The sequence below is a fragment of the Stenella coeruleoalba genome (assembly GCF_951394435.1).
Source record: "Stenella coeruleoalba genome assembly, chromosome: 6".
Lineage (NCBI taxonomy): Eukaryota > Metazoa > Chordata > Mammalia > Artiodactyla > Delphinidae > Stenella > Stenella coeruleoalba.
The window spans coordinates 65085991-65105634 of record NC_137151.1 but is presented as its reverse complement, the minus strand read 5'-3'; the positions used below and the strand labels follow the sequence as shown (position 1 = coordinate 65105634).

The window sequence follows — 19644 nt, the reverse complement described above, 5'->3', positions numbered from 1 at the left end:
GACACCTCCAAGTACTCTTTCTCCTCTGTTTTTACAAAGGAATTACAGATGTCTAGCATTCTATAAAAATCTTTACTTGACACTATATTCAATCTAATAATCATCTTATTTCTTTCCTTCTACACACCACAAACCTTTTAAACAAGGCATCTATGTCCACTCTCTTCTTGCCTACCACCCCCCCTGTCCCCTGCTCAGAATCCCTTGCAGGGATCACTCTATAAATAAATTTCTCACTGGAAGGTTACCAACCCTCTTGAAATTGTGAAATCATAAAATCTAAACATTTTGGAAGACATCTTTGACATTTATCCCAAGTCTCCCATTTTACAGATGAAGAAGAGCACATGCACAGTTTCACCAGTGGTCTCATTTGCCTTGATTCCCCTTGCAGCATTTGACACTGTAGATACTTTCCTTTTTCTGAACAATGTATGTTAAATATAAAATCTTGTCCATCTGATTTTTTTTTTTTTTTTTTCTGATCAGCTCAAAGAGAAGGCCTGAAAATTTCCTGAGGATAAACTACAACAGGCACAAAGACAAGATGACTATTCACATGTGTTTGTTTTAATCCAGATTCTTGGGTGAGATCCCTATCACCCCCTACCTACCCCTCTACTATAACCGGATTTCAAGTTACTTTCAAGCTGTTTTCATAATCATTAGAGGCTCTTGTTATTGCTGGAAGAATTTAACAGAAATGTACTTAGTCTCCCTCCTGTGGAGTTGAGCTGCTTATTCCTTAGGAAAAAAACCCTATATATTGCTCTTCTACTATAAATGAAGATATTCATTTGGTTAAATGATGACTCTAGGAAGTAACATACCTTACTGTCAAACATTTTTCTCCTTTCTTTGAAAGGAAAATGCATCATTTTTCACTGCCAAGCGGTTCTCAGATGTCAGAACAGTAAGGAGGAGAAGCAGGTCATCGTTACCCACCAGAACAGGGATAGAGTGTTAATTTGAAGACGAAAAACGAACTTCTCTTCCCTCTTTGCTTGGGGGAAAACAGTCTGGATCTGTTCTGCAGTGGTTTGGGAATCTACCGGCTATTTTTCAAGGCTCTCAAGATAGTGATATATCCTGAGGATGGGTAGAAATGATGGTGTGCGTGTTTTAGACAGATTTGTAACATCAAGACTCTCCAGGTACAAAAAGTGCCAGCAAAGTACAGTTTTAATGGAACTGTTAGGTTTTCATGTAAATGCAAGGGAACTGCCTTATCAGAAATCTCAAAGCCATTATGGCCAATTTATGTGGAAAATATATCATTCAATTTTATTCCTTTTATTCCCTTTGCAGCAGGCAGCAATCAATAGCCTCCCTGCTTCTTAATTACTAAGAGAAGCCGCATGAACTCATGAAAGCAGCTGGTGTGATATTTATTTGATGTTGATAAGAGTAAGTAAAAATTTTACTGTAGGATATATTTATATAAAATATATAAATATCTATACAATATATATTTACTTAAGATAAATATTTCACATATATTTATATATGATAAATAATATATATGCACAAATATAGTTTTAAAATATATAAAACAAGAAATATATGATAAATATAAGGTATATATATAAAATATCTTTATCAAATATCTATATCTATCAACTATCTACATTTATTTATCTATCTGTCCATCTCACATATACACAAGAGAGCATCGCTTTATTTCACCTCTTTTTTTGTTAGAAAAAAGTAGGCCAGAAGATAAAAATAAGCAATGATCTTAGTTGTGCATGCAGTTATTTTCAGAATAAGGCAATCTTTCATCATCTTCCCCAGACTTTTGAAGGATGGGTAGAAATGAAGTTAAAAAGAAAAAGAGAACAGTCACGCCAGTATGTCTGGTGTGGGCCACCCAAAGTCCAATCCCCCTACACTCGATGCCTGAAAGAGGGCCTGTCCCAAACACTAGCTACAAGGGTAGCACGTTGGGTGGATAAATCATGTAGGGGGATTAGTTAAGACATGTGGGCTCAAGAAAGGAGGGAATTTAAGTAAGCATTACTCTGGCATTATGAATATTTCTCCTTGATTTTGGGAGAAAGAAAATAAAAAGAATGATACTCTATTATATTGAAAAAGTAAACAAACTACCTGGCTGGGGAGAGCACCTTCATGAAAGTGAATTCTGAATTTAGACCTAGAATAAATCAGAGATCTATTGTGAGATAAATCAGCAAACTTACAGCATACTGAGTATTGCACACAGTACTGAGCATACAAATGGAGAAGGAAACATGGTTCCAGCCCTGTTGGAACTCACTCCCTAGTGGAGAAGGGCGACAAGGAAATGAATACCAAACAGTAGCACCAGAAGAAGCACCTCTGGAGAACGCCACGTGATTGCTACTGAGGGCAGGGGACTCAAACATCTAATTAAATTTTTGAGTGGGGCGAGGGGGGCACAATTTGAAATAAATGCAATCCTATGGCTAGAAGAGCAAAGGGGGATCAAGCTCCATGAATAGTTCACTACTGAGAGAGACAGTCAAGCTCTGTTTCTTCTGTACTTCGTCACGGCAACTTTAACCTATTTTTTGAAGCGCCTGACTTATTTCTGGAAGATACTGTAGACTTAATGTTTAGGACAGGGTTTTGAGCCTTTTTAATAAAGTGCTGACTTTGCAAATTGTGCTCCTCACATAAGGTAGTGTTCTGGAAAGTGAAGTAATTTAAGAGGCTTGTACACAAAGAAAAATGCTTTCAGTACTTCATGTTAGCCCCTGAATTGGCTGAATAGGGTGTGTTCACACTGTACTTCAATAACAACTTATTCACTGCTGTATCAAGGTGTTTGCCCTTCAGTAGCAGACAAAAGACAGAACATCCCAGTGTATGTTCATGGGATAAGAACAAGGAAAATGTGGTGGACTAAAATTTTGAGTAATAGAAATACTCTAGTTAACTTAATGATAACCAGAAAAATTTCCTTATTTTGTTTTGTTCATTTATTATGGGTCAAAGCGCATAATAAAAAGTCACTGAAAATATTTTACTAATTTTTGATGGCTCATAATGATGTACTGTTTCAAGTTAACATCCTTACCACTAACTATGATTACAGAGCACAGGTGAGAAGACAGGAGACCCAGGTCACTCCCTGGAGGCTATTTTGGGAAATAATCCCCAATATTTCCTTATTTGATTTTCATACACTACTGGGCAGTAAGATTACAGTTAATAGACTATTCCATTTCAGTAAATACATTTTATTACATTTACATTTCAATTCAAAGACAACCTAAAAATGTTAAGTAATTAACATAGCACTTCTTTACCTAAGAATTTAAAAACATTCAGAATTGTTTCAGTCTGGCTATTCTTATATGCCATTAAAAAGCAGAATGTATTCAGAATAACGTCTTCAAAATGTTTTCATAAGTATTTCAATGAATGCTTCATGCTACATTTCTTCTAATTATTGAATATATAACTCAAAGAGTATAATACAATGTATTAGCAACAAACAAATCAAAATTTCTACCCTGATAACTATTGAAAGGCATAGGTTGGGATTGTGTGGGATACAAAGTAGTCTAAGACACTAGTGAAAATTAGGTCTGTGTTTATATGCTGTCCATTCAAAAAAAAAAAAAAGGAATCAAGACAGCTAAGTTAGGTTGGTGCAAGCTGCTCTGAGAGACGCAGAGTTTGCTACGATTTTGCGGTTGGGCACCTGACATAGGTCCCCAATGGTGGCTGGGAACAACTGTCCAGGGTGCTAGGACAGAATTAATTACTACATTGGGACGGTGTTCTGTGTGTTCCTGCTTACTTTCTTTGGTGGTCCCATGGATGTAGGAAAGATGCTCTATTTGTTTTTTTTTTTTTTTTTTTTTGTGGTACGCGGGCCTCTCACTGTTGTGGCCTCTCCCGTTGCGGAGCACAGGCTCCAGACGCGCAGGCTCAGCGGCCATGGCTCACGGGCCCAGCCGCTCCGCAGCATGTGGGATCTTCCCGGACCAGGGCACGAACCCGTGTCCCCTGCATCGGCAGGCGGACTCTCAACCACTGCGCCACCAGGGAAGTCCTCTATTTGTTTTTTCTATCTGTTCTTCTCATGGACAATTGCTCCCTTCCTACACTGCCCTGGAACCTCTGGACAACGTCCTCTCTTCACGCTGCCCTAATGAGGAGCCACGCCCACCACCAGGCTCCTAGTCAGCCTGCAGTTTCAGTATATCTACACGTTTTATGATTTTCCTTATATATCTTGAACTCTTATATTTCCAACTCTTTGACATTTAGCATTCCAAATTAAGCATTTCTGTCTTATTATCTGCTGTGGACAAAGGCAGCAGTTATTAAATGATTGCGCAATTCTGTTTCCATAAATTCTGTCTGAGCAAAATGATTCAGTGGCTGGAATGCCCCCCTGCTTTTAAAAGTTACTGAGTCATTCCCAGCTTTGTCTTCTTGGATTGGCCTATTCTGTCTTATAAGGAAAGATGGTAGGCTGCAGAGTCTCGGTCATGACTGTGCCAAACCACACGGGAAATTCTAAAATCTCAGCTGTTCAGTTAACAAATATTTACTGGTAGTTTTGCAGTGCTGGATGTTCCTGGGCTCATGACCTAATCACTACCTATGTCCCCAACACCCACATTCTGCCTGAGATATAGCAGGCTCACAGTGAAGTGCATCAAACAGATCTGTAAAGAATAAATGGCTCCTTGTCTAGGAGGAATTTGCAAAGTTTTTGCTCCCTGGCCCTAAAGACATAAAAAAGTTAAATAATAATACACGGTAAGATATATCCCCCCAAGGAACAGGATGACTCCAGAGATGCTGGTGATACTGTGGTTCTGTAGTTTTGGCTACACTGTCATCCCAGAGGCGACAGGGGCATGGATGAAGTTCTGAAAATGAAAGGACACAGCCAGGGTGGTCTCCACTGACAGTGCTCTAGAGCCCTGTGTACTGGGATTGTGTAGGGAGGGTTTCTGGGAAGCTCAGGTAATGGTCCAGACTGGGAAGTAGGCAATGAGCAGTCACAAGCTGGCCCAAGGCTGAGCTCAGGACTGTGACAAGGGGCTTAGCATGAACAGAACAGCCAGTTGACAGAGACCCAGGGACCAGAGTCAGGGAGATGAGTGTAGCTGGAGGAGAGAATTAGCCTGCTACACAACTGCCCTTTATGGTAACATAAGCAAATGGAAACAGAGCTGATGTGGGTCCTTCATTTGTTACTGCATTTTCCATAAAGCATCACTCTCAAATATGTGAGACCCTTGATCAAATTTTCCTATCTCTGGCCTTGGCATTAGACTTTATTACAATACTCAGGTGTTTTTAAACAGAAGAAATGGCCATGTTGAATTTTTTCCATAGATGGTAATGTAAACACATTTTATAATACTTAGAGCAAACAATCTTTTTGTTCTTTTCCTCCTTCCCCCAGCAAGATCCTCTGCAGTGACTGGAGGGAGGGAACACTTAAGACATTAATTCTGTGGAGAGAGTGTTACTAGGACGCCACATTTTTTTGTTGACTCAAGTCACAAAAGCAGAAAAGCTTACTTAATTGAGAGCATATTCTGCATATCCCATACCCACATGTAATACTAAGAATATCTTCATGTTTTTCGCCTAAGGTAGACAATACTTCTAGAAAACACCCAAAGGTTGAAAACATTTAATATGCCACTCCCCACATTGCTTCATTTTTACTCATCAGACTAATTCTTTTTTTTTTCCTATCTCAGACTTTTAAAAAATAATTAGTTATTTTGTTTGTTTTATTGGAGTATAATTGCTTTACAATGTTGTGCTAGTTTCTGCTGTAGAACAAAGTGAACCAACTATATGTATACATATATCCCCTTCCTCTTGAGCCTCCCTCCCACTCCCCCACTCCATCCCACCCCTCTAGGTCATCACAGAGCACCGAGCTGAGCTCCCTGTGCGATACAGCAGCTTCCCACTAGCTATCTGTTTTGCACATGGTAGTGTATATATGTCAGTGCCACTCTCTCAGTTCGTCCCACCCTCCCCTTCCCCTCCTGTGTCCACAAGTCATCAGGCTAATTCTTAATGGTCTTGCCTACGAGTTGGCAAACTTGTTCTGTAAAGGACCAGCTAGTAAATATTTTAGGATTAACGGGTCACATACACTGTCCCAACCACTCAAGCCAGTGTAGCAGAAAGCAGACAAGGGCAATATGTGACAGATGGACAAGGCTGTGTTCTAGTAAAACCTTATTTATAAAAATAGGCGATGGGCTGATTTGTCTCAAAGGCCATAGTTTGTTGACCCCTGGTCTAGCCCTTCAATATTAAAATTATATTAAAATTATTATGTTTACATGAAAAGAACAAAACATCTCAACACACATTATTTCTATCCAACTCTACCTCACTTTATGAAGGTAGTAACTGATACTAGTATATATACGTATTATTATAAACATGCCAAAATACCTAACAGCCAAAAGACTTAGGTTTCATCCTTTACCTTTCAAATATGTTTAATACAGACCAGCATCAAGGAAAATTTCAGAGAAAATCTGTCAAGAAGAGTCTAGAAAAAAAAAAAATCCAGCTTGTCCAAATTTGTGAACTCTAAGACTAATCTTAAGATATTCAGAAAAGCATATAAGCCACACAACTTTGGTAAAATATGTCTTGAAAAATAAATCAGAGAAGAAGATGATATTCTCATATGCATCCAGATGAATTTCAAATCTTATTATGGAAAATGGTAAAAGAATGATCTAGGCTCCTCTGTAATATTTTTCTTTTTAACTGCAGAGACTTTCAGAGAGTACAAATCAGCAAATGATTCCCCTACTTTATAAGATAGAAATCCACAGAAAGTAACATTCTGAGAAGCCACGTGCTTCTGTTTGAATAGCAGCAGACCACTGAAGGTACATATTTGATTCTAAGTTTCCTGTAGCCAAGGGGTGGGCACTTGGTGGGACATGACTGGGGATGTGTAAAGTCAACATTAGGCCATAGAAGGAGGCTCTGGCAATTGTGGTATGCCCATTCGTGGCTGGACAATGACTTGTGAATCTGTCACTTGCAGTAAAGAACTAGCCTATTAAAGTGGACACAAACAGATGGAAAGATACACCATTGTTCTTGGATTGGAAGAATCAACATTGTGAAAATGACTATACTACCCAAAGCAGTCTACAGATTAAGTGCAATCCCTATCAAACTACAAATGGCATTTTTCACAGCACTAGAACAAAAAAATTCACAATTTCTATGGAAACACAAAAGACCCTGAATAGCCAAAGCAATCTTGAGAAAGAAAAACAGAGCTGGAGAAATCAGGCTCCTGGACTTCACACTATACTACAAAGCTACAGTAATCAAGACAGTATGGCACTGGCACAAAAACAGAAATATAGATCAATGGAAAAGGATAGAAAGCCCAGAGATAAACCCACACCCACATGGTCATCTTATTTTTGATAAAGGAGGCAAGAATATACAATGGAGAAAAGACAGCCTCTTCAATAAGTGGTGCTGGGAAAACTGGACAGCTACATGTAAAAAATGAAATGAGAACACTCCCTAACACCACACACAAAAATAAACTCAAAATAGATTAAAGACCTAAATGTTAGGCCAGACACTATCAAACTCTTAGAGGAAAACATAGGCAGAACACTCTATGACATACATCACAGCAACCCACCTCCTAGAGTAATGGAAATAAAAAAAATAATAAACAAATGGGACCTAATGAAACTTCAAAGCTTTTGCACAGCAAAGGAAACCATAAACAAGACGGAAAGACAACCCTCAGAAGGGGAGAAAATATATGCAAATGAAGCAACTGACAAAGGATTAATCTCCAAAATTTACAAGCAGCTCATTCAGCTGAATATATATAAAAAAAAAACAACCCAATCCAAAAATGGGCAGAAGACCTAAAGAGACATTTCTCCAAAGAAGATATACAGATTGCCGACAAACACATGAAAGAATGCTCAACATCACTAATCATTAGAGAAATGCAAATCAAAACTACCATGAGGTATCACCTCACACCTGTCAGAATAGTCATCATCAAAACATCTACAAACAATACCCCAAAAAAAAAAAAAAATCTACAAACAATAAATGCTGGAGAGGGTGTGGAGAAAAGGGAACCCTCTTGCACTGTTGGTGGGAATGTAAATTGACACAGCCACTATGCAGAACAGTATGGAGTTTCCTTAAAAAACTAAAAATAGAACTACCATATGACCCAGCAATCCCACTACTGGGCATATACCCTGAGAAAACCATAATTCAGAAAGAGACATGTACCACAATGTTCACTGCAGCACTATTTACAATAGCCAGGACATGGGAGCAACTCAAGTGTCCAGCGACAGATGAATGGATAAAAAAGATGTGGCACATATATACAATGGAATATTACTCAGCCATCAAAAGAAACGAAATTGAGTTATTTGTAGTGAGGTGGATGGACATAGAGACTGTCCATCAGACAGACAGAGTGAAGTAAGTCAGAAAGAGAAAAACAAATACTGTATGCTAACACATATGTAATGGAATCTAAAAAAGAAAAAGAGTGAAGTAAGTCAGAAAGAGAAAAACAAATACTGTATCTAAAAAAGAAAAAAAGGTTCTGATGGACCTATGGGCAGGACAGGAATAAAGATGCAGTGTAGAGAATGGACTTGAAGACACGGGGAGGTGGAAGGGGAATCTGGGACAAAGTGAGAGAGTGGCATGGACGTATATACACTACCAAATGTAAAATAGATAGCTAGTGGGAAGCAGCCGCATAGCACAGGGAGATCAGCTCGGTGCTTTGTGACCACCTAGAGGGGTGGAAAAGGGAGGGCGGGAGGGAGGGAGATGCAAGAGGGAAGAGATATGGGAACATATGTATACGTATAACTGATTCACTTTGTTATAAAGCAGAAATTAACACACCATTGTAAAGCAATTATACTCCAATAAAGATGTTGAAAAAAAGAACTAGCCTAACATATACTTGCATTTTGTGAAATTCTGTGACATTCTGTGAACAATAATGGTTACTTCTGCTGGCTCAGGATAGGAACAGTCACTTAGGATTTGAGGGACTAAGTCAACCCAGCTCATGTCCATTATTACATGCTCTGAGAACAGAAGTGACTAAAACAAGATACTTTGCCTCTCATAATTGGAGAGAGCATTTAAGAATTTTATTTCAAAAGTATCTATGCTTATGGTTCCTTAATCTAGACTACTTGGAGGTTTTAAAATGCAATAAAAATTTCTGACCACTTGGCCATAATGGAAATTTCCATCTCTAACAGTAATATAACACCTTTTTACAAAATGCTTAATAGTTATAAAGTACTTTATAGTTCTAGAACACTGCTACAAACAATAGTTTATTTGATCCTTAACATTTCCTGGTAAGGTAGATGGAACAATTACTACCATTCTTCTGTGATGAGTCCACAGATGCAGAGAAGCTACACAGCTGGTTTCCTGACATGCAGTGAGGAGAAGAACCGTGACTCAAAGCAAGCAGTCTCTCTACTGACTGCACCGTGCCCCTTCCCTTTCAGGATCTTTGTGGATTTGCCTCTTTCGATACCAGATGCTAATGTATGGCTGAAAATTGATGATGTTTACAATGCAGTGTCTTGGTTGGGACAGAATAATAGGGACAGTGATTTAAAAATGACTCTTTTTTTATGTAGCAACTACCGGAAATGTGCCTCATCAACAGCTTTATGGCCTAATTCTTAAATAATATAGTACACTGTATTGTAGGAGGACAATTAAAATTTAGTAAGTACCTGATGAATTGAACTGATGTCAGGAGACCAGAGTCCAGAGAGACTAGGTAAATCATTGACTAAATGAATTGGCTTTCTCTGTACAATAGGAGAAAAACTGCACCTACCTACTTCACAATGAGTTAAGGAGCTCAACTAAGAAAACAGATGTGAGACAATTTGGGATTAAATAGTACCTAATTCACTCAACAAATAGTTACTGAGTAGCCACTGGGAGCTAAGCACTGTGATAGATGCTATAATGGGATTAAGCACAAACTACCCTACGCCAATGGAAACCAAAGCTTCATAAAATATGGAAAGCTGTTAGGAACTTCAGGGATCACAGACAAACGGAGTTGAGGAAAGGCAGGTGCAGATCAACGAACACGGTAACAGCTTACAACGATGGATAGGCTTACTCTCAAAAAGGAGCAAATCATTCACTGTCCAGTTACAACGTAAAGGCTAAAATACATAGACTTTTGAGTAGATGCAGTAACGTGAACCACATACCTGATTTCAAGGATTTAGTATGCAGCAAAAGAACGAAATATCTCAATTTTTAATCCTGATTACATGTTCAAATCATATGATTTTGGATATACCGAGTTAAATAAAACGTTATTTAAACAGATGTCACCTGTTTCTTTTTACTTTTTAATGTGGCTACTAGAAAATTTTAAATGACTAAGAAGCCTGACTTATCATATTTCTTTTGGATAGTGTTGTTCTAGAAGACGTATTACGGCCAAAAGAAAAGTCCGGGCAGTGTATGGTTCTGAAAAGGCTAATCATGGTGTATGATGACTTTGTGAGGCGTGGACCAAAGATACAAGAGAGAATGAGTCAAGTGTCATCAAACACACAAATCACAAAAATTCTGATGGCTTACGTGGGAACACAACTGTAGTCAGGAGGAACCTGCAAGGTATTGCTGGTGATTCCAAAGCAAATGGGTTGAAAACTAAAAGAAGCGAGGGCACAGGAATCATTTTATTTCTCCTTCCAGCTGAAGCGCAAATATTTGAGGGAGAAATAAGTCTATGAAATGCTTGTTAGAACTGAAGTCCAGTGTACCTCCAGCACCTTCCCTCCAGCAGTGAGTGACTATTTTACACACATATACTCTCCCTAGAACAATGCTTCATTCAGCTGACAGAGCTCCTCGGTACGTGCAACCAAACTAGTTAATACTGACAATCCACTTACATTATTTACTTCCAATAAATGTTCAGAAAATAATTGATAGTCTCTACGCCCCACACACTCATCAACCAGAATACTGAAGGGACCCGTAGGGATTCAACTGCAAGTGCCCCACGGGAGGCCCATGTCTCATTGAAGTCTCAACACCCAGCCCAGTACTGGTTACATAGTAAGTGCCCAATAAATATTCATTAAATACATAAAAAGTGGTAGTATATTAGAAGGTAAAAGTCCACACCTAGACAATACGGAAAAGGCAGAAACCAGAAATTTTAGACTGGTAAGCCTACTGCTGCAGATGGATCATCAAACAGATGGGGGTGAGCACTTAGAAATGAGGAGCCAGGAGCCAGAAAAGGCCTCCTAAAACCAAGTCACCCAGAGGGGCCGTTATTCTTTATTCACCCCGCCTCCACTTGTGCAGAAAATGACTTAAGTAACAGAGTAAATCTTCATGTTCACAAGACCTTTGACAAAATCTCTTATTACACCTTTTAAAAATATGGAGAAATAGCAGGTATAATGACACAGCAGTTCTAAGATGGTAATGAGTAGAAAAATCATAAAGACAGACTGGTAGTTGAGAGATTGAGGTCAGCTTAAAGAAACAGTGTACCAGGAGTCCCTCTGGGTCAACGTTCTTCTTCAGTGAGTTGGGAGAAACATGAAAGGCATATTTGCAAGTACCATAAAAGTAGCAGGGATAAGTGTGACACTGGATGTGGTTCAGAAGACCCTAATTGGGCTAGAATATCTGAAAACAGCATGATGAAATCTAACAGGAATAAATGTAGGTGGTATGATTAGGTATACAAATGAATCATAATTAGAAATAAAAATACATAAAAATGAAATAAATGTAGGATGAGGGCAATTTGGTCTGGCAGCAGCTCAGCTATTTATCAGATCGCCACCAGTGCGAGGTGAAAGCTCCTTAGACAATGTCAATGCAAAGGCAAGCTGCATCAGAAGAAATGCAGTTCCGAATACAGCTTTTTGTTAGTGGTCTTATATTTTCTATCAGCCAGTCCACATTTGGAACGTCGTGACAAGGATTCTGAGGAACAAAGGAGAACAAGCAGGAATAACTGAAGGGATTAGAGATGCTTTCTGAAGAGAAGGCCTACAGATGATATATTAGAAAACTTCACGTTCTTAAGAGTTTTCAATCAGAAGTGGTAGCGTACACTTTGTCTGTTTTCCAGAAGGTACTTTTTTTTTTTTTTTTTTTGCGGTACGCGGGCCTCTCACTGTTGTGGCCTCTCCCATTGCGGAGCACAGACTCCGGACGCGCAGGCTCAGCGGCCATGGCTCACGGGCCTAGCCACTCCGCGGCATGTGGGATCTTCCCGGACCGGGGCACGAACCCATGTCCCCTGCATCAGCAGGTGGACTCTCAACCACTGCGCCACCAGGGAAGCCCCAGAAGGTACTTTTCTGAGAAGGGGAGGGAGTCACAGATCTTTTGAGAATCTGATAGAGCCACGGGCCCTGCCCCCCAGGAAAAAAATGTACACACATACGTTTTACAAACAGTTTCAGGGGGTTCTGAACCAGATTAAGAACTCCTAGCTTAGAAGTTATAAAGACCCAGGTTTCTGTTTCGTATTAAAAACTTATTTCTCGGGCTTCCCTGGTGGCGCAGTGGTTGAGCGTCCGCCTGCCGATGCAGGGGACACGAGTTCGTGCCCCGGTCCGGGAGGGTCCCACGTGCCGCGGAGCGGCTAGGCCCGTGAGCCATGGCCGCTGAGCCTGCGCGTCCGGAGCCTGTGCTCCGCAGCGGGAGAGGCCACAACGGTGAGAGGCCCGCATACCACAAAAAAAAAAAAAAAAAAAATTTAAAAACTTATTTCTCCCTCGACCTCTAAAGCAATACTCCTAATCAGGAAATTGAGAGAATTCCTATCCTGGGCAGAGGTGTGGGAGAGCAGTTTGGAGCCAATAACCTATAGGGTCCCTCCCAATTCTAGTATTCCCTAATCTAAAAGGAACTTTTGAATAATTTCATAGGATTAAGACAAATATTTAAAACACTATTTGTTATTGTCATTCACCTTACTAGTTTAAATACTCTCTATGCCCATTACACTCCAGAAATAGAAACAGGATCAAAACAAAGGTCATCCAAGCACTAACATAATTTATGAGACATATCTGACAAGGATTTCATTCACTGGATGCACAACCACAATGGCAGCAGGTATACAGAAATTACTTCTTGTCTCCCAAACAATAAAACATTTCCCTCCACAAGTTGCTTTTTGAAAAACTTGGCTGCGCTAAGGGCCGTGGTAGCAGAAGCCCTCCAGCATTTGCAATATCAGCTCTTGTTGTGTATTTGGTTACAAGGATTTTTCTAAGCAGCTGGTTTATATCATCATCACAGGGCATACCCGTGAGTTATTCATTAGCAGCATTACGTAATTTCTATATTTTGAGTTTATGTTCTAGGTAACTCATTGCTGTCTAAACCTGAAGAGCTTTTGCACCTTAGCTAGAAAGGAGGAGAAGAGATACATCTCAACGTTAACTCCATCCTTACAGGGAAATAAGCAAATGAAAGTACTTGATAGTGATTCTTACTTCTTTAAAATTCAGGTTCTCTCAGAAATCCTAAGCAGGAAAAGTTTTCTATTATTCTTTTGAGATATTTTTCCTGGATTTTGCTTGACTTCCTTCTATTTAAATTCCTACCACTAGTTCTGCTAGTAATCTTGAAAGAGCTCCAATCCTGAAATAATTATAGATGCATTATATTCAAAATTACTTCAATGTTTGCTACCTACAATCATATAAAACTATAATGACATTTTATATATGCCTGTTGCCAATACACAGCACTGCTGCTGGGATACGATTTTCATAATAAGTAAGTATGAGAAAGAGCTGCCAGCCTCAAGGAGAAGGTGTGTGTGTGTGTGTGTGTGTGTGTGTGTGTGTGTGTGTGTGTGAGATTAATTTGTTTACGGAACCTCAGTGATAGATGTTACTCGCTTAAAAGCCCCAACTTTATTTTTGTAATTTCCTATTGGACTGAAAAGGCAGCCCTTCATTTCTCCACTTTCTCCAATTTCCGTTGCTGTCATTTCCCATTCAGATCAATTTCTCAAAATGGAAAGAAATCTGCCATCAATGGTAGACTTTAAGTGATATGGAGGGATCACTTTTTTCTAGAAGTAATAGCCTTCCATAAAAATTAATGACAGTGGACCTATTTTCTATAGAAAGGATTGTCAAATTCCATCCAAATCTGTCATTATCTTTTTCTTAGCTAATGACATCCAGACATTAAGGGGTCAGAGATCATTTTAAGGGTTACTTTTGAGTTATACTTTCCAGTTGCTTTAGTTATAAATGCAGCTGATGAGGAGAATTATACAGGACGGTGGTTCTCAAACTTTAATGTGTAGCAGAATCATCAGGAAGGCGTATCAAAATCCAGATTGCCAGGCCCCATCTCCAGAGTCTGCGATTCAGTAGGTCTGGGGTGGGTGGGGACCAATAGGTTGCATTTCTAACAAGTCCAGAGGTGACAGTTGCTGCTGCTGGGGGTCCAGGGACAACCTTTGGTGAACCCCTGGTACAGGATGATCCCTGATATCTAACTGACTGCAACACCATATTTCCTTTCTTAATTCAAACTTTCATGGCTAAGGTTTTTGAATCATACTCTAGATTGGAGCCTAAAATGGCAGACAGCTTCCTGTGGCTTAAGAACCTACATAAGCCACATCCTTCTCTAACGATCCTGTGGAAAATATCCGTAAAGAATGCAACCCCCTTCTGGAAGAAGAAATCAAGCTGTTTCTTGAGTCCCTCCCTCGCTTTCTTTAAACTTCTTACTAAGTATCTGGAGTGAAATTCAACAGGAAAATGGTTCATAAAACCTATCTGGATGGGGCGCCTTTATTGGAAAGAAGACTGGCATACTCACCAGAGTGGAAATATACCCAGTCGTGTGGTGATAAAAACCATGGCAAACATAACAAACAGGAGATCACAAATTTTCTGAAACTTGGCGTAATTTGCCATTTTGGCAGCCTATGAAAGGAAGAAATGTGACAGATTAATTTAGTTAAATTGATAAATGAAAAGCTTCTTTCAATATGCATGAGTCTCCTTTAAGATATAACCTACCAGAGGCATAAAACTGCCTGCTACTTTGAAATGTCATGCATCATGTATCATATTTATAAATTACCCATAAGTCGAGTGAAATGTGATATTAACCATAAGTAGAACTACTGACTGTCAGAGATTTAATAAAATATTCAGCAACCTGAAAAATTCAATTATATGGTTGATTTCAGGAAAACAGAAAAATATGAAATTCTTGCATTACAGATGATCTTAGCAAGCCAAAGACGCCAAAACAGGAATTTGGCATAAGAGGTCAAAACAGAAACTGCTACATAATCCTTTAAACTTTTAATGAGTCCCAAACACTAAGGTCACGAACTTTATAGAGAATATTGAGCCTTCCTGCATTTTTCTCCCCCTTTCTACTTAGAATGATAGGTTTTCCTTAAACAGGTATAAGGAGTGCTCTGGGGAGACAGTTTCCTGGCTTATCCTCACAAATTTAGAAATGAATGTGTCAAGATCACATTATTTCAGCGAATCCACTTGGGTACAATTTTCAAATTTACATGAATGGGTCATTTTCTAGATGAAAGTCACTCATGTTCAGAATGTCTGTGAGAAGTACACTAATAATTTATGGTAGTGATTTAAGGGACCACTTTTTATATTATAAATTAGTCGAAGGAAGAAATGCATCCCTTTCTCTACCATCTACTTTAAAAAAAAAAAATTTATTTATTTATTTGGCTGCACCGGGTCTTAGTTATGGCACTCGGGATCTGCCTGTGGGATCTTTAGGTGTGGCATGCGGGATCTAATTCCCTGCCCAGAGACTGAACTCGCGCCCCCTGCATTGGAAGCGTGGAGCCTCAACCGCTGGACCACCAGGGAAGTCCCTGCCATCTACTTTTTATAGATGATTCTAAGTAAGAACAGGTGACACTGAAAACATAATTGTCCTTGATTACTGCTTTTTACATTTTCACATATAATTCACAGTACCCACACACAGGGTTATAAATCGAAGAGGTCTTTTAAATTCATAACATTATTTTCTACTTCTTGTAAAGTTAAATTAGCTGAGTCAAACTTGAAAGGATTGTTGACAGTATCCACAGAAGCTGTAATTTAATAGCTTTAAGTAAAATAAAAAGCTACCAGAGAAATATATTCCTAAGGGGAAATATCTATTAACTGAGTGGAAGCCAGGATTATGAACTTTTAATTTCATGCATACTTTGGATGTGACACCACAACTTATACTAAGAAAGAAAAAAAGCATCTTCTGCCTCCTTCTGGCTACGTAAACCACGTAGCTTTCTTTTACATTCATTCACCAGTATTCAATAAAAAAAGCATTAAACATCCATTTTTCTGAAATGTCTAAGCCATAGATTCCACTTTGAAGAGTCAACATATCTCATTATTTGGATATTCTCAAGCATTATTTTATGATGTCAAAGAGAATCCAAATGATGAAGAACATTTGCTTTTAAGCCACATGACTGGGATTTCTGGATTATTTTTCTTTTCTAGATAAAAGTGGTGGATGATGATTCAACCCACATTTTCTGAATTATGGCTCTGCCAAGCACTATGCCATCCATTTCCCCAGACATTAGAGGTGGCAGATTATACAGGATTGACTTTAAAACTGTATATTGCTATATAAATTTCTACCTTCAAGCATACTTAGGATTTAACCACATGGTAACTGATTTTCAGGAAATTGCCTTTATACTAGTTTTATTTCTCCTTTAAAAAAATGTGCTGAGGGCTTCCCTGGTGGCGCAGTGTTTGGGAGTTCACCTGCTGATGCAGGGGACACGGGTTCGTGCCCCAGTCTGGGAAGATCCCACATGCCGTGGAGCGGCTGGGCCCGTGAGCCATGGCTGCTGAGCCTGTGCGTCCGGAGCCTGTGCTCCGCAACGGGAGAGGCCACAACAGTGAGAGGCCCGCGTACCGCAAAAAAGAAAGAAAAAAAAAATGTGCTGAATAGAATCTAGCTTGACTCACTTAAAAACCATAGCGCCAAACTATCATCTGACATATCCAACCCATTAGGACTACTTTTCTGTTTCATAACCTTATAGGGACCAGAGTCTTTAATGAAGTGCTGTATACACTTCAAACCTTGACTAATTGCCTTTATAGCAGATTCAATTTTATGGCCTGGAATTTCTGCTTATATTGGAATAACAAATAATTACTTGAGGGCATCTCTATTCTACATTCACAGTGATAGCACATGCTTCAAAGGGGCAGAACTGTGAGCCAACAGGAATAAAAAATAAACATACCGATTCTAAGATCCATTTCTACATGGAATTTGTACTCTGGTAAGTTCATTTTTGACCAGCTATATAAATTTCTTAGGACTAAAATGAAAAACACTATAGTTATATAACCTTATTGAGTATGTCTCTTCATGGAGGCCATGATTAAAAGTAAATACCACATCAAAATTTTACTTGGGATTTTATCTTTTGAAATATGCTAGAAGCATTTTTCTTTTTCTTTTTTTTTGCTACTTTAGTAATTTTAAGTGATAATGGTTTAGAAACTTAATCAAAGTGCAACCAATATTTCCTCAGATATTCTTAATACTTACATGCACAGAAAACATAGTTTTTATATAAAATTTGTAATTCATATATACTTTCACTATAAAAATACTAGGATAATATATATATTATAATAAAAACTATGACTACTCATTAATTTCATCAGGATGTACTATTACTAACTAAACTGAGCTATATACGCTTCCCAGATAAATCAGTGTGAAACCTGTAACACTAGAAACAAAACCTATTCAAATAGTAATTTTCCTATTGTAAAACACTCATTCCTTAGGTGTGGAAGGGTTAAGGTTTTTATTATTCTATTAATAAAGAATGCTAACTTGGTGAACGTTTTTTGCACACCACTTTATATACTAAAGTCTCACTTTCACCAATTTAACCTACAAAGAAACACTCCGCAGTTTCAAAGCAGTCATGTACTAACTTCTCCCAGCACCATCTATCAGACCCTAGAAAAACTGATGATCTGGGGGATATCCTGAATTCCAGATTTTGTCTTCTTACAGAAGAAAGAAAACTTTTACCTCTAGAAGAGCGTCGGCTGAATCATGGAGACAGAGGACTAGGGTCCCTACTCGGGCCATGTTGTTGACATATGAAAAGGTAATCAAAAAAATAGATACAAGATGATGCAGGAACATGACGCCAAAGTCCTGGGAAGGAGAAGACACAGGCATGTTAGTTAGGACTTCGCAGCAACGCAGCTTTTCCATTCATCTATTCAACCATTCATCCAATAATTTTAAGGCTCTCTATGGGCCCAGCACTGGGAACACTAATGTGAGTAAGAGATAGTTCTACACTTTTGAGAGTTTACTGAGTCCTGGGAGAGAAACACAGGACACCAGTGACTGTGGAAAATGTGATCAACACCAGGACTAAGGCCAAATCATAAAGCGTGTTTTGTAAGAAGCCAAGGAATTTGAAGCTATGGGAGAAACTGCCATAGGATTTGGTGAATGAAAAATATTGCCTGCCGTATCAGTAAACAAAGGATGTTGTAGCCATCAAGCCATCACATTACAGCCTCCCCTAGAGTGAGCCCTGGGAAAACTCAGGATGGAAACAGGATGACCCCCATCTAGCAGTCAGCTGCTGCAGCCACCCCTGACAGTGCACCCTGAGGAGACTCAGGATGAGAAAGCACAGGATACTGGCCCCAGATAGCTGAGGTGCATATCGAAGGAACGATTCCAGGGAGCCCAGACTCTTGCATCTTCCCATATACAGAAAAGAGCTAAATTCCTTAACTTGAGGTATCTGGTTTTCTTTCATTAACAGTAATCTTTTGATGTTCCGACTACCTGGTGTTTGTTGCAAAAAACCCTATATATTCTGGCTCCCCCTTTGTCTCTTCGGAGCAATCTCTCAGAGTGATTGGAGATGCTCTGTCCCCAGCTTAAGGACTCAGTTTTGTCCGTCATATATTTGACGATGTGAGAATTATGTTTTATTATATAATTCTCAACTTTTAGGTTGTGCCTTTTTTTTCAGTCAACAGGTTTTAAGCAAAGGAAGGTATTACTTGGATTTGTGCTTTAGGAAAATCTTTTGGGTAGCAGTGCAGGTCCAACTAGACCACTTCTCTGACTATGAGTGGATGGAGATATGGCATCCTTCTCCTGGAATATGCCCAATGAGATGTTAAAATAAGAATCATAATATGTTGGCCTTTCTGATAGGTCCTACACAAACAAGCTCTCAATTTTAACCATTATCCATCTACAGTCATTAGAAAAAAATAATTGGCAAAAGTAATGGTAAGCTGGCCATCCTCATTTTGGTCAACTTCAAGGGAGCTGCTTCTTGGCCCATGTGAAAAGATCATCTTTCTCTGGTACTGATGTATCTTCTGGCCACCTGGTTTATTGTAACATGGAATTTCTGTTGCTTAGAAATGGTGTCTCTCTTACTGATATTTTTACTCTTATTTAATCTGAATTTCTCCCAGAGTAAACTTGAACTTCTCTGGGGCTTAAATGCCAGGACTAGCCCTAATGATGATCTAC

The 19644-nt window shown here is 39.0% G+C and overlaps 1 protein-coding gene across 1 annotated transcript in view; it reads right to left on the bottom strand.

Annotated features, from left to right (window-relative positions):
- The window catches only part of CERS6 (ceramide synthase 6), a 320859-nt gene that overhangs the window by 37441 nt on the left and 263774 nt on the right, over positions 1-19644 (bottom strand). Inside the window, exons 7-8 of the mRNA XM_079924293.1 lie at positions 18160-18288; positions 14902-15008 (exon numbers count right to left, since the gene is read on the bottom strand). Of these exons, the coding sequence (XP_079780419.1) occupies positions 14902-15008; positions 18160-18288 (236 nt within the window). The remainder of the gene's footprint in view (positions 1-14901; positions 15009-18159; positions 18289-19644) is intronic.